The 14,841-nt window shown below is 52.4% G+C and overlaps 1 protein-coding gene across 5 annotated transcripts in view; it reads left to right on the forward strand.

The window, feature by feature from the left end:
* The window catches only part of Kdm3 (Lysine demethylase 3), a 187,974-nt gene that overhangs the window by 153,835 nt on the left and 19,298 nt on the right, over positions 1-14,841 (forward strand). For all 5 annotated transcript variants that reach the window (XM_076824963.1, XM_076824965.1, XM_076824964.1 and 2 more), the window contains exon 9: positions 8,303-8,456. In XM_076824963.1, coding sequence (XP_076681078.1) covers positions 8,303-8,456 — 154 coding nt within the window. The remainder of the gene's footprint in view (positions 1-8,302; positions 8,457-14,841) is intronic.

Consider the following 14,841-nt stretch of genomic DNA (forward strand, 5'->3'; position numbering starts at 1 on the left):
GTACTTTTTTTCACCCTGCCTGCTCCGTCGACGAAGCCCCGATGGTCGATTACAAGCGTATGGGTGTCGAGAAAGCCGACCTCGTCCCCTCGAACCCTGTCATTCGATTTTACGTCGTTTCCAATCTCCATTCAAGCCCCGGCCATCCAAGCTTCCCTATGAAATCACCCTCTCCGATCGACCAACCGTATCAACCCTTGGAACCCACCCTCCCGCAACCGTTCGACCTGTTATGCCGCGTTTCGTCGGATTTATTGATCGTTCTCGAGCTCTCGCGTGGAGTATCTACGTCGCGCAGCGAAGCTGCCCCAGCCTCGTTCTTCATCCCCCGCTCCGCCCTCCGAATAGTATTTACACACCAGGAAAACATTTATTTCCCGTGCGAACCGATTGCGAGCGTAGTCACGGTTTGCTTCGCAGCGTTTCGGAGCGCACGGTGATTCACTACTTAGCCCCAGCCTTTATTTCTTCACGCCGGTCACGGTTGAATGAACGTACTCCTAAGATTAAGTTGTAAAAATAGCCGTGGCGGTGGAATAATAAGCGCGCGGCGATAATTTCCGGCGTGATTTCACAGCTGTATCGGGCGGCTCGGGTCGCTCGCGCCGATAATTCGCGCGTATGAATATTTAACGGCCACTGAATCAGCCGTTTTGAGCGTCATTAGCTCCGGTATCAATTACGTGTCCTGTAAAACGCGTATTTATAATCGATTACTCGTCCCGTTTATGCAACCGGGCCCGACAGAGCCACTAGGAAAAAGTTATTTCTATAGCGACCGCGAGGCACGCATGGTAATCCGACCGGTATGAAATTGTAATGAGGCCTGATGCATAAACCATCGTTGGCCGATTTGCATCGAAGTGAAAGCAGTAAAAATCGCGATGCCATCGGCTCGATACGCGCGAATCGCGCGTTTCGTGACGCAACGAATTGAGCAACGGAAATCCTGCCGGCAATAAAATCGGGCGCGTTCCTGTTTTCGTTCTGTTCTCCAACGGAACGGGGTCCAAAGTGCGGAGACGGCGAAAAAGGGAGGGCGGAACGCGAGGAGAAAGATTGGGGGCAAATTTGAATCTCGCGGGTTGGTGATTCCGCAGATCGGAAAAATATCCGAGCGCAGGGGAGTCTCCTCCGAAATTTTCCCAGGCTCTCTCGAGCCAAACGAGCGTTCCCCCCGTTCGTCCCCGTTCGTCCGTGGCGAAAATAGAGCGGCGGTAGTAAGACGTTTTGGCAAGCCGGCCTCCCACCGGCGCACCGGGACCAATTTTACACGCGTCGGCCACTCGTCAAAGCTTAAGCGGATCCCAGCGTTGCGCGTATTCCGGCTGCCGACGCAGCCAACAACCGTTCTCGAACTCACCTCCTCGCCAGACATCGTTTTTCCACGCTCCACGCCTCCGCTCTACGTGTATTGTGCCGGGAATGTTTAAACTCGGGTTTCATCTCTAAAGATAGCGCCCGCGCCAGCAATTATAGATAGCGCGGCATATTTACGCTCTTCATAAATAATCAGACTCGCGCTTCTGTGCCAGGGCTGACAGCGAAGTCAACACTCTGATAAGCTTCTAGTAGCTAGAATCCTCCGCTCTTTAACTCATCTTATTCTTAGCTGCGTGCTCAGTTTTTTTTTTTTTTTTCATATTCAAATTGGGATTCGAGGGAGCGCGGCTTTTCCTTGACCTCTCGGGGGGGCAACTGTGCTCACACGCGTCGCACGAGAGCGGAGGGCAGCCGCCGATCCTTGGAATATCCGAGTGTGTATTTTACGGGGGGTATTCGTGGCTCGTCGGGCACGGAACGAGAAGCAATTCGCTGCCGAGTCAACAGGTTAATCCCGCGCAACATTAACGTGACGAGTCTCAATTACGTTCCCGCAATAAAACGCCGACTCAGGCCGGAGCTGGCAGTCCCTCGTTCCCGGCTCCCGCTCTCGCCCCGAACGCAGAAACTAAATCTGATTCGTATTATTAACGACGATCGCGGTTGCGTGCTGCAACCGTCTCTCTTTCTCTACGCCGCCGCTGTTGCCTCTAGATATATTAATGGCTTCCGAGTAAACCGTGGCAGCCGGTAGCCTGGCTTTTGCAAGGTTAGTGACATTTACCGAGTCGCTTTAGTAGGCTTTCTATAGACCGCGGGCGAATCGACGGACGCCAGGGGAAACTGTCGGTTCCCCGCGCGGCCGTAAATGCAGTTCCGTTCGGGCAAAAGTTTCGAAAACGACGCGTCACGGTGAACGACGCTCGCTCGAATTTCGTCCGTCTTCGCCGAGCCTTTAAGCCTTTAAACTTTGGGGCTGTGATTCGAACCCTGAGGTCTTTTACGATTTCCACTGGTTCACGCTATTAACCCACTTCGCGAGTTTGGGATAGGTTTTTTTCTAAGCGCAGAAGCGCAACGTCAACCTTGCCCAGTCATCTCTCGAATTCGAATCTCGTTGCGAGAACAGGAACTCGAACTGGCATCCGTATTCGGTTGACGGAAAATCCATTTACGCAGTCTGGCCCGCCTCGACGAGATCCCTCGCCACAGCCCCGGCTATTTCAAGTCGAACGTCACGTGGATGTTCGAGGAAATGTGTTACACGCGACAAGAAAGTGACGACCACGGTGAACCAGTGCAGGAGACCACTGCGAGTAATTAAATCCGCGCTGCATCAGCGATTAATGCTTTATACGTAACGCGAGCGAAACTGTGGGATCATGAACCCAAATAAGAGAGAGTCCGGGAGAAGAGACCTCGCAGGGTCGACTCTGGCGACATTGGTAAAGCCGCGTATTCACCTGCGCATTCGCCCCGAATGTGCATTCGGCGCGCACCGATTTTTCGCTCCTCCGGTGTTCGGCGCGCACTCGGGCCGATTCGCTTGTTGGCGGTCCATCAAAGCGCGCATTCGGGTCCGAACAATACTGTTGGAATATAATGTTTATTTATTTAAGAAAATAAAAGTTACACAGTCGATCGTCAGTATAATAATAATAAGAACTGTATAAAACTTAAACTAAAAGTAATAGAAAGAATAGTCTTTAGCGCGATACAAGTTAACCGTTCGGAGGGTTTCCTCGGACTGAGAAGCGCAGGGGTCGAGAAGACCGTTTTCCCCTCTTTTGGGTCTCCTGTAGCGAAAGAAAGGTAAACTCACAAGTCACCGGGTCCCCAAAGTCCCTGACACTCCAACTCCAGGAACAGTCCATCGTTGTACACGTTCCAACAAATACCATGAAATGGACGCCGCAAATTTCACTCAACCCCGAACGGGCAAAAAATCGGTGCGCGCCGAATGCACATTCGGGGCGAATGCGCAGGTGAATACGCGGCTTAAAGCGGTTGATCAGTAGCGCCGAGGACCCGAGGATCGTGGGTTCGAGTCCCATCGCCCGAAGTCTATTTTCCCTGCAGCTCCCGAACGCATAGGAATCACAAAACCTTACGCGTTCGAAACAGTAAGAAGAAGAAGTCTCGTCACCAGCGGAGGTGTCGAGTTCAAGTCCCGAGACGCAAGTCTCACCAGGTATATGCGCGTACCCGTTACATCCAACGTCGTACCTATATACGGGTGGACGTGTTGTCCGTCGTCCGTGTGGCCAACCTACCTGTCCAAGTGATGCATTGGCTGTCGTATAGGTGCGCGCATGTGTGTCCGTGAGGGAGACAAGCTCTCTCAGACTAGCACGTGTGGACTACGAAAACTCGTTTCGTTCCTCTCCTCTGTTAAGACTCCACGCCGCGCCGTTCCCCGCTCGTGACTCGGCTTTTATTCATCCGTCGGCGATGCGTTCTGTCTGCCGCGGTGAAATTACGTCACGTAGAAATCATGGTAATCACAGACGGTGGGTGCAGAAAGCGTAGGAATGCAAGCGCTAATTTGCCGTGCGATGCACATACGAGCGTGTGTATATACAAAGGCGAGGGGCGGCGCGTCTACGGCGAAGAAAAGGGCCGCGTCGGGAGCGCGTGCCTCTTCCCTCGTGATTTTCTATACGGAATAAAATTCTATCCCCGGCCGGAGCTCCCTCGTTGCTCCCGGAGCAAGCCAGGTCACTCGCGTCGCTTGGCTGGGAAGATGGCCGAGTGGAGTCGCATGAAACGAAAGGAAAAATCGAGGGGCCAAGGCGTGTTTCCTAGTCGGCGGGCAGAGGAAACGCGTAGCCTGCACGCCGCGGCGAACAGGCCAGGTAAAAGAAAAGAAAGAGGAGCGAGGAGGAACGTAGACAGACAGGTGTCTGGACGCCATGTTGGCGGCGTTCTCGTGCGCCTTCAGAATGTCAGGCTTATTCTTAAGGTCGAGCAAGGCGGTCGAACGAAGAAAGCGGTATTCAGCGCATCCTACAAAATTCATGAGCCGTAAAATTCGAGCCGCCGCTATAATCGAATCGCTTCTGCCCGGATAAGAGTGAAATATCGTTTTTCTCACCGGCCGATACCATTATATCCCTCGTTTCCGTTCAGTCGGCCTCAGGGTGCATTCCGTGCCGCCTGCGCGCATTCAAATTTCTCTGTAAAAAACCGAGCAACAACGCGTCGCGACGCCCCTTTGTGCAGCAACGGCCTTGGCTGCGTATCTGTGTGGGCAACGACACACAGAACGGAACGAGCGCGCGTGCACGCCTTCTTCCAGGCAAGCTTATCGCCGCGCCGGTGCGTGTTATGTACTCGGGTCACGATTTGTAAACAGCGGCGTCCGACCGATCAATGGCCCCTCCAGGAAATTCGTCTCCTCGCCTGCTTTCCCGACACGCTACGGTCGGGATCGTCCGCGCGCGCGCTGTCTACCTCGGAGACCCGCTTTGTAAATACGTGCTACATGAAAATAAATTCCTTGTTTGGAAGAGGAAAGGGAAAGCGGCAAAGGTCGAGGCAGAAATATATAGGCCAGAGCGAGCGACACACAAGTCCCATCGGACGCGTTTTCGGTTCCGATCCTCTGTGTACGAATTGCCGTCGGCCACGTCGCGCGTCGAGTATCCATCCTCCGGTCTGTCCCTTCTCTGGGGAATCGCGAGTCGCCATTCTGGAGTATCGAAGGCCGATTACAAAGGTAACGCGTTTATAATTAGTCGGCGGGACTCGTGTTTCCCGAGACGTTCCTAGAGCCGGTTGCTTAAACTTCGGAAGCGTGTTCATCGGCTGTGAAGTTTACAGTGGAGTTTCGACGTTGCGGAGGGAATCTTGGAAGCGATCTCGTCGAGTTGGAACACGAGCATTCAAACGTTCCTAAGTATTCTGTAATAACCGTCTAGGAGGTTTGCCTGCCGCGAATCGGGAACAAAGGGGGATTGTGCGCAGGGTGCGCAACACCGAGGAGCGTTCCTTGGAACCTCGTTCCAGGCAAAGTCGCTTAATTGCGTCGGTCTCGGTTTCTCCCTAGTGTTTCCAATTGAACTTGGCCCATTGATTCATTTATTCGCCAGCTCGAGTTTGCGATTAAAGCGCTAGAAAGAGAGCTCGCGAAACGCGGACACGTGGAATCGATGGAAAGAGGGGACTGATCGTTGCGGTTTGACGAAAAGTGGGTTCGTGGTGTGGTGAGCGAGCGCGAGCAGCAGAAGGCGCGCAGAGGTGGCTCGTAGCCTCGAACGAGCAAAACAAAAGAGGCCGCGAGGCAAGGATGCGTAAGGCCTTTTTTGGTGATATTCGCTCTGTATGTTGCGCGCTCTCGGCAGAGCCGGTTGGGTCCCTTCTGGTCAGGCCAGTTCCGAGCGACCGGATTTTTCAAAGGTTACCCGCAGCCCCCGAACCTGTCCTCTCTTCCCATACCGGACTGGTTTATCGACCGGCAACTGCCTCCTCTCCTCTCTGCTCCCCGCTCCGCTGAATTTCTGAGCAACGCCGAGGAAAAAGAGACGCGAACCAGGCAGCAGGAATTTCTATCTTGCCCCGTCGGCCTTCGCTCCTCTCCTCGCGGTGTCGATTAACCTCCTCTCTCGGGCAACGAATAATTTCACCCAGCCGCTCGTCGGAATTAGAATTCTCGGCTCCTCGAATGCTCGTCGATCGCGGCTGATTAGCTTGCCTCGCGGTTCAGCTGTTTCAACTTTATACGCATTTATATGGAAAGTAGGTCCTCCAGTTTCGCAAGGATGTTAATAAACGCTCAAGTGCCATGTTTAAATTAACATCCTGCAATTTCTCCGCGACACGTGTTCCTTTTACTTTCCTGTCGGCGGCGAGAGTTGGAAACTATCGACCGCGCGCCACGCTGCGCCGCGAAACTTCGCCCGTAATATAAAAGTTGCCCAACGAGCGAGTCCGCGATTCAACTCTGAAAAGCTGGACTGCGGGCCGGCAACTAGAGACTCGCGGGTCGAGGGAAGAGGGTCTTCCTCTTGATTTATGCATAGCAGCGGGAAGTCTAGTCGAGCGGGTCCTTTTATGCGACTCTGCCTTTGCGAACTCTACTCGGAGGCGTCTGTACGGTCGCGGAGGATTTTCGGAGAGCTGTCTCCTTCGGCGGGAGATAGCGACGCTTTCACCGAAGTATGCCCGATTCCCAGAGCCGGCTATTATTTGCGGTAAACGTTGCGAGACACGGGCCGATTTATGCCGCACGGCCTGACCGAATAAGAAGTCAGCCTCGTTTCAGAGATGCAAATCGCTCGGATGCAGAAACTGGTTTTCCGGTACATCGTAGCGTAATAATACGTTCTGCTGGTCGTCGGAACGGGTACGCGGCGCAGGTCTCCTCTCCCCGTCCTCTGCCCGTGCCTCGAACCTCGCGGAAAACGATACGCTCGTCTCCGATGCATTATGCACGCGTTGCACGCGCGTTAACCGACCACTCTGCGGAGCCGAATAGCTTTGAGAAGCCGAGGGCGCGTGTTAATCGATAAGGGCCAGTGACTATATTAATTGGCGCGCAGCCCGGGGCACAGATTTCCGCGAGCAACGATTGCGTTACGATAGAAGATAACCTCGCGCTTGAAACGGGCAATAGCCTATCCAGAGGGCGCAGGGAGGAGAGGGAGAAGATTTTCCACCTGCTCCTTAGCTCCGCAGTCGAGCAATCGAAAGCACCCTGGACTTTTTGCTCGTCGGCTCGTTTCGCCAGCGCGCGAAAAAGGCACGGCAGACGCGCACGGAACTCGAACGCCGAGTACACGCGTTTATCGCGTGGATCCGACCGGTGCATTGTAAAGTCCGCCGACCGAGAACCGAGATAAACACGCGCGTTGCGCACGTAACAGTATAAATAACTTGCGCAAGCATTAATGAATGCGCTGATCTGGACGAGTCCGTTAAAAAGTCGCGATATACACGCCAGTCACCGTCCACGTTGTATTTATCGCAGCTCCTTCGATACCTTAGCCGCGAGATCACGCGTCCGCGCACGCAGAGATACTAGCGGCGCGCTCGCTGCTTGTCCTTTTGCGAAAGTCCGTCTCCTCGACGGTCAACAGGCTGACCTTTGGGCATTGCGGATCACGGCCCGAACCATCGGAGCTTCTTTTACGCTAGAACCCCTGCGAGACTTTACTACGGTGAACCTCGCCTGCGCGGAGCATTGCTAGAGGAAACTTTCTTTCCGTAGGACTTTCCTTCTGACTTGGCTCGCGTAGGATTCTCGTCCAAGTAGAACTCCTGTTTCGCAGACTCTCCGGCGTTAGATTTCCTCGCGCAGAACTTTCCTCGCGTGGAAGTCTTTCGGCGTAGAATTTTCGTTGCTGGGATTCCCGGAGAATTTGATATTAAAGCAGATTAAGATTGCAGCCTGCGATGAGCGGCACGAAACGCAACGGAAACCGTAGTTAACGCCTTGCGATTTGAAGCGCTCGGGGGAACAGTGGCCTGATGGAGAGAGAGTACCAGTAATTATAGCGCCGGTAATAATAATACTCGAACGATCTCGTTATGCGCGAGATATCGGGGCCATTTCCCCGCCTACGCGTTTTCGCGCTGCCTCCGGAGGGGAAGCAGAGAGCAGTGGCCACGATAAATCGATAAGAGGCATGAATATGAAAGCGGCGAGATAAATTTACGCGCGTGTCTCGAATCTGCGCTTCCACGGTCGCGAAAATAAAACCGTTGGCAAGTTTTTCCGCTCGGTTTGTCGTCGGGCAACGATTAGAGGCGTTGCAAACGAAGCTGGATGGTCCGGGGCACGTTTCTCGTTCCCCTCGCGTGAAATTCGAGCCCCGAATTCTGCAGGGTGTCCGCGAGGGTTGTCTGGAAGTGGCAGAAAATCTGTTGGCCATTGAGAGAGTACGAGCGCCGAAGGTTGCGCTGTGAAATTAAAAAGCACCCCCGAATCTACCGTGTCGAAGGTGGTGCCCTAACCTTGGAAGTTTTGTGTGTGTTGCAGGGAGCGGCGAGAAGCGGAAGTCCGGCTGGAGCGGGAGCGTGAACGCGAGAAAAGGGAGGCCAAGATGGAAAGGGAGAGGCTCGAGAAGCAAAGGGCCGCCGAGCAGGCAGTTCACAAGCACTTCGAGGAGTCCCTCAGGCTGGCGCAACAAAAGGTTAGTCAGCCTTTACTGCCTGTTTTTCTCCGCTGCGCGCGTGTTTTTAATGACCTCCGGCCTCTCCGCTGCGGAGAGGCCTGTCTAACAGATGCTCGACAAGAAATCCCGAGCATTATGCGCGCCTTTAAACCGACGACCCGGCTCGTCCAAAGCCGCTCTACTATTCCATTTTTTTCCCCGCACCATTCCTACGCAGATTGAACGATTGCGGGCAATTTCGCTTCGTTAGGGCTCGCGAACGCGACCTACCCTCTAAAAGCTCTCCAACGAGGTGGTAACCAGTCGATTAGGGGTTCGATCGTTATCAGAATCCCGCAAGTTTCCCTCGAGTTTCACGCGCCTCGGGAAGTCAAACAGTTCGGAGACAGACGTATCGCCGTCGCGTCGTCTGCGAGCAAAGAACCAGCATCGAATATATTGATCACTTTCGAGCTGGATTATGCAAGCAACGTCCAAAGGCGCCGTCTCAGAACCTCCGAGCGCTCCTCGCAAGTCGCTGCGAATTTCATTGTACACCTATCCATCTTTTAAGTATGCACCGTTGCTTCGCTCGAAAAATCTATTCCATCGCGCAGCCATCTAGAGGGAAGCGATAGTTTCCAATTTGCGTGGACATGGGTAAGCGAAGCTCGGGAAATTGCACGGTTCGAAGCCCGTGGAGAAAGGAAAACGGATTTCATTGTCGCGAAATGCATTACGAGGTACCTTTCTCGGGCACTGTGCAAGGGGATTAATAACGAGGAAGCCCCAGGGGAAAGCCACCCTAGCCTTCCACCCCAACGATCGTTGCTTTTCAATCCTTATCCCACGAGCGAGTTTTCCGGGAAACTGTCTCGGGGTGGAGCTAGAGCGATTCGATAAGGTCGCGCGACGGGGGAGATTTTTTATTCCTCGTTATTTAGTTTCGCAAGTTTCTCCGTGTAATATGCAGCTGGCTGGTCATAAGCGAGCATTCGGCTCGAAATTCCGCGGAGTGAACGCCGGGCGAACTTTGTGCACCGTCTCGAGACCGAGGAAATTTAATGCAGCTCGTAAAATTCAATGAAATTCCGTTCGCGCAGCCCCGCAGTGGGGAAATTTTGCGATTTTATGGCCAAAACCACAAAAATGAATTGTTCGAATTTGGCAAAATTAACGCAAATGTCGAGTGAAGAACTATATCCAGTTTCGTGGTCAGAACCTCGAAACTTATTTTTATTATATAATATTCGACACTTTTACGTTCTGATATATGAGGAAATAAATTATCCGAAAAACAGGACTTATAAAAATTACGAACAGTAAAGATTTTTTTATTATTACATTTATACACTTAAGCCTATGAAATTATATGCTTTTAAAACTAGTACTCCCAGTCGGAATCGCTTTTTTCTTTGTCAGAGCATGCCTCTGCTACAGTGCAGCAGGGAATAGAAGAAGGGTTATCGTTTCTGGTGACAAGCTTTTTAATTTTTTATCGGAAAGTTTTCTTAAATTCCTAATTAGTGGATTTGGCGATAATAGAAGCCAATTGAAAACATCCTTCACAGTTTTTTCCCTTGAGCATTTTAGGGTAAAATTTTGTCGGTACTTTTTAATATCCTTATTCCGTGCTTCTTGAGCTTCCTCCGAAAGCTGTCCAATTTGAAGAACAGAATTTTCGATTATGCGAGGACCATGAATTAAAATTTTGTGCACAGTAGTAGGCATCGTGTACCAAGGATATAATGCAACAAATAATTTTGCCGTTTCTACAGCATATATTTGAAATTTTTTAACATCTACTGCGTAACCACTTGATATTACTTGTAAAATAACATGAAATCTATTAATACAAACAATCAAACAGAGGATCGAGGCTGAATTAAATCGTTTAAAAAAGAATAAAAAGGTTTGTAATGTATAACGTGTAAATGCATATAATTACAAGATTAGCAACTATTAGCAATTAATAATTGCATTTATAGAATGAAAATAGTTCAACGTAAAATAGGAATGAAAATCATTGCAGGATATTATGGGATTTATAAGTATTTTATTTATTGAAAATTGATTGTTACATGAAAAGGTTATTTCTAAAACACTACTTTGAAAATTGTATAAATTGCTTATTAAAAACCGAAACATAATTATTTGGAGGACAAAAAGATATCTTATTTCATCAGGAATTGAATCCATGCCTTCAATTTATTTTCGGAACTTTGGATAATGCAATATAAATGTTTGAAGTAACTAAAAAATCTAGATTAATTCTTTGCGATCGTTCTAACCTCACATGAACATAAATATTTGAGAGTCTACGCGAGCTTTGTATTAAAACATTTAACAGTAAAACTGGAGGCATTTGATTCTCATATTACTTCTTAAATTGACATTTGCATTTATTTTGTCGAATTCAGAAATTTATATTTATGGTTTTGCCCATAAAATCGCACGATTTCCCCACTGCGAGGCCTCGGAATGCCAAGGGTTTAACGAGCCTCGCCATAATTCCGCGAAGTAATTTCACGAAATCGAAGCGACATAATCGCGTTCGAGGAGCGAAATGCCCATGAAACGAAGTAGCGGCTTATTTCGAGAGGCGGTCTGGTCGCGTGAAACACAGGGAGGCGAGCGGGGGCAAGGGAGAACACACGGAGAAGATGAAGCTGGGCGAAAAGCAGGCCGACCACTGTGGGATCGTCGAGGCCACCCTCGTACCGAGAAAAGAGGGATAATCCGAAAGGAGAAGAAGAGGCAGGAGAGGAGCGGGGGGCGGCGTTCTCCCGGGGCTTCAGGGTCTCGTGCGTTTCCCTGGGAGAGAAGGGTGGTTCCCAGGGCAGATACGGGTAGGGACACGGGATGCTGCGAGGAGGGGGCAGAGGCAATCAATGCATTCCAACACCTGCCTTTTGTGCGTGTTACAGCCCTGACAGTCACCCAAAACCTGCCCCGCACCTCTGCGTACTCTGCTCAGGGTCTCTCATCTTCCGTCGCTTCGATCGCTCCCATTCCCGAGAGTATTTCGTTCAGGTTTCTGTAGTGCTTGGCATCCAGTCGAGCGGGGGTCGTGATTCGTGGGAATCGAAGATGAATGACGTCGGGCATTTCCACGTGGGGCATTACGCAATAGAGATAATCGCCGGCACACGAAAGTTCTGTAAGCGAGCGTTATCGCGAACGTGGGACACGTATATGTACACGTGTATACGCAGGTATCCGTTGATCGGCCGTTGCACAATCCCTTCCTGTCTCCCATATTTCGAGCGAGCCAATTAGCGGCGTATATTAGCCTCGCAGTTCCTTTCGATCTACTCGAAAGCCTCTGCGAAGAATGAAAAATCTTCGAGACCCGTGCTCCCAAGCTGAGAACCGCTGTGGACACATTGCGAACTCGTATGGCTGCATAAACCAGAGAGGATCCGTTCACGCAGGCTAGGCCGAGAAGGGCCCTACCTGCCCTTCCACCCTACGAAAATGTCCTGCCAGTCCTTGGCGAGCTTTCGCCCTGCTCGGAAGTGCCTGTGAATCGTCCCCTTTGAAATTCTCTCCTGCGTCGTCTCGTGCTCGTCGCGGCGACGTAGATAATACCCGATAGCCGCTTATCGGCCGAGTGTTTTCCATTTCACGGCTCAGATAAACCCCGACTATCAAGCTCGCGTCTCTCCCGACCAGCGATTTCGTTTCTTCGAGAAAAACTCGAGCAGTTCACGTACAGTGACGCGATTATTCCATTGCCGTCCGCTTCCAACGTGCCCCGCGGACGATCGTGACGCAATAATGTACCAGTCGTCGATTCGTGCCTCTGCGAACGTGCACGGAGGCCAGCAGGACCTTGGATTTAGGATCTGAAGCTGCTCCAAGGTCTGTAGTCGATTTCGATCTTGCCCGGTTGAATCGTAAATCCCCTAGATCCGTGATCTCGGTAACTCGGTCCGATTTAATCGCGCCTCTTTCCTGCCTAGAGAGGCGGCCCAGCGCGACATTCCTCGATCTCGATCGTTGCGAATTTCGGGATCCAGAAATATCGCGGGATCAGGGTCCTCGTTAGCGCATAGCGGACGGTTGCGGGTCGCGTTCCTCTCGATCCAAAAAGTTTGGAGGTGTTTATTGTAACGGCGTGGAACGAGCGAGTGGGTCCGTGGTGCACATGCACGCGGCGGCTCACGTTTATTTATGTGACGGGAGGCCGCGTGCGCCAGAGCGAGTTGGCGAGCGTTTCCAACCGGCATTTGCAATGCAAAACTCGACCGGCACGAAGGTCATTAATTATGCACTCCACGGTACGCAACAATAGAGCTGGACGGTGTTTCGCTTCGTGCCACGACACCCTGCCTCTCTCGATGGCGTTTCCTCGTCGATGGGCTTAAAGCGGATTAAAGCCGACGCTGTCCTTCCAAACGCGCTCTTCTTTATCCAACTGTGCCCAGTTTCGAGCACTCTTCGCTGGTTCGTCAGCCTCCGGATCCGATCGATCGCTTCGATCTAGTCGCGCCCGCAGCCATAACTCCTGGTCGACGGGCTCGGCTGTTGATCTCGCTCCGTTATGGCATCGCCTAACGTACGGCCGCGCCAGCAACGAAACTTCTAATTGGAACGTATTATTTATAAACGCACGATAAACCCGAACGCACCTACTCGTAAATTGCGCGGGCTAATTAGCCGAGGGTTACCGCGGTGGTAATTAGCCGAGTAATAAGTACTACGCGCACTTGTCACGCCACCCAGTGCTAGGTGGCTACGAAAATCGAGGAGAAAAGGGGCGTGGATGGAACGGGGAGGGAACGCGTGTCCATCTGCCCTTAGAGCAGTCTCAGAAGTATATCCTGCATCGATCGGGCGTCAAGGAAAAGAGGAACGATTATCTAGATCGCGAGGAACTCGGCCGCGTCCGGTGACAGGCTCGTGAACCGACCATTAAGTGGACAAAATGAAAATTCACGAGGTCGGATCGGAGCAGTATTCTGCGGTTGACACACGAGCCTGTTTTTCCCTTCCGAAGGAATGCTCTCCGCGTTCCACCTGCCTTTTTCTTTCGCCCCCTTCTCTCGCACGAGTACCCCAGGTTCGTTGCTCGCCGATGCCCCCGAAATCCAGACGCTGGCTTGGTCCAACTCGCAGCTCTTCGGGGTCTAGCGATCCCAGTCCCAGGGCTAATCAAAGAGGCAGGAGCATCGGGACGGGAAAAAGACCGTGTTTACCTCGTTACGCGAGACAACGCGTCCCAAAGCGTCCCCAGCGGCAGGGAATCGGAGAAATTAACGCGCGCGACGCGACGTCGAGGCGAGGGCGGCCAGACTCGCGCAGACACTCTCGAGGCTCTGCTGCTCCTGCTCGCTGGAAGAGTCCGCCTTTAGTCGCAGCCGACTTCCTCCTCGAACCTCCCCCCGCCTCGCAGAAGAGGCTGCTCCGTTCGTTCGCCCGTAAATTCGCTCGGTACCCACGCCTTCTAATCCCGTGCAAAGTTAATTACCGCGTCCTGGCCCCGTGGAAATGCCTTTCACAGTATATTCCTCTCTGGGGAGAGGGGCAGAGATACCGTGCGCACATAAATCCTGTCTGTCTCTCCGTGTACGCGTGTGCATCCCTCCGCGAACACGATAGACCGCGAGCCTCCGATCCCGGTACAGTTACTTCTTTGATGTTCGCAGCTCGTAGCGGGTATTCGCGAACGATTCGAGGCACCTTGGCGCCGTGAACGAGAGCCAGGAACGGCGAGCTCCATTCCCCAGAAAGGTCCTCGCGTCGGTGAACCGTAGACTTCGATTCCGGCCACTCTTTCGAAAGCGTATCGCGCAAGGGCGTAAGCGAGCGGACGCGTGGAAATAATGGGCCGGGACCGTTGGCCTCTCAGCCCGCTCGAGATCCCCTGGATCCTTTCGGTTGCATCCTTTTGTGTCTGGCTGCTCGCGCTCTCAGCAGAGCCTGTCCCCCGCCGCGCCGGTTCCTCATAATTGGGGAATAAATCCTGGCGCGCACGTATTCGCCATCGGCTCGGAATGATCTCGTTTCTAAAAGCACACCCTTCGCTCGCTCGCTCGCTCGCTCGCCCGGTCGCTCCGGCTCTGGTGCAAGTAATAACAGACGTCGAAACGGCGGGGAATGCGAGAGAGCGGGCCGCGTGCACGGCCTCTCGAATAAATAATTCATGAAACGATAAACGCGCGCGAACGCGAACACTCGGATGGGTTATCCGGCCAGCGAGGATGGATTCACCTGCGCGTCATTTCGGCCATCGTTTTATTGACCGGCTGGGGCTGGTTGGTCTCCTAGCTCGTCCGCCCCAGCGCCCCGCTGCTCGATCATCGTGCGGGAAACGCGAGCGAGGAGGGACACTGCGCAGGGAGATAAGGTGAATGACCCTCTTACCGGGCAGGGATCAAGGAACATAGTCTCCGGGGAGACCTGTTGGAAATTACTCCGC

This window comes from Andrena cerasifolii, chromosome 13 (assembly GCF_050908995.1).
Source record: "Andrena cerasifolii isolate SP2316 chromosome 13, iyAndCera1_principal, whole genome shotgun sequence".
Lineage (NCBI taxonomy): Eukaryota > Metazoa > Arthropoda > Insecta > Hymenoptera > Andrenidae > Andrena > Andrena cerasifolii.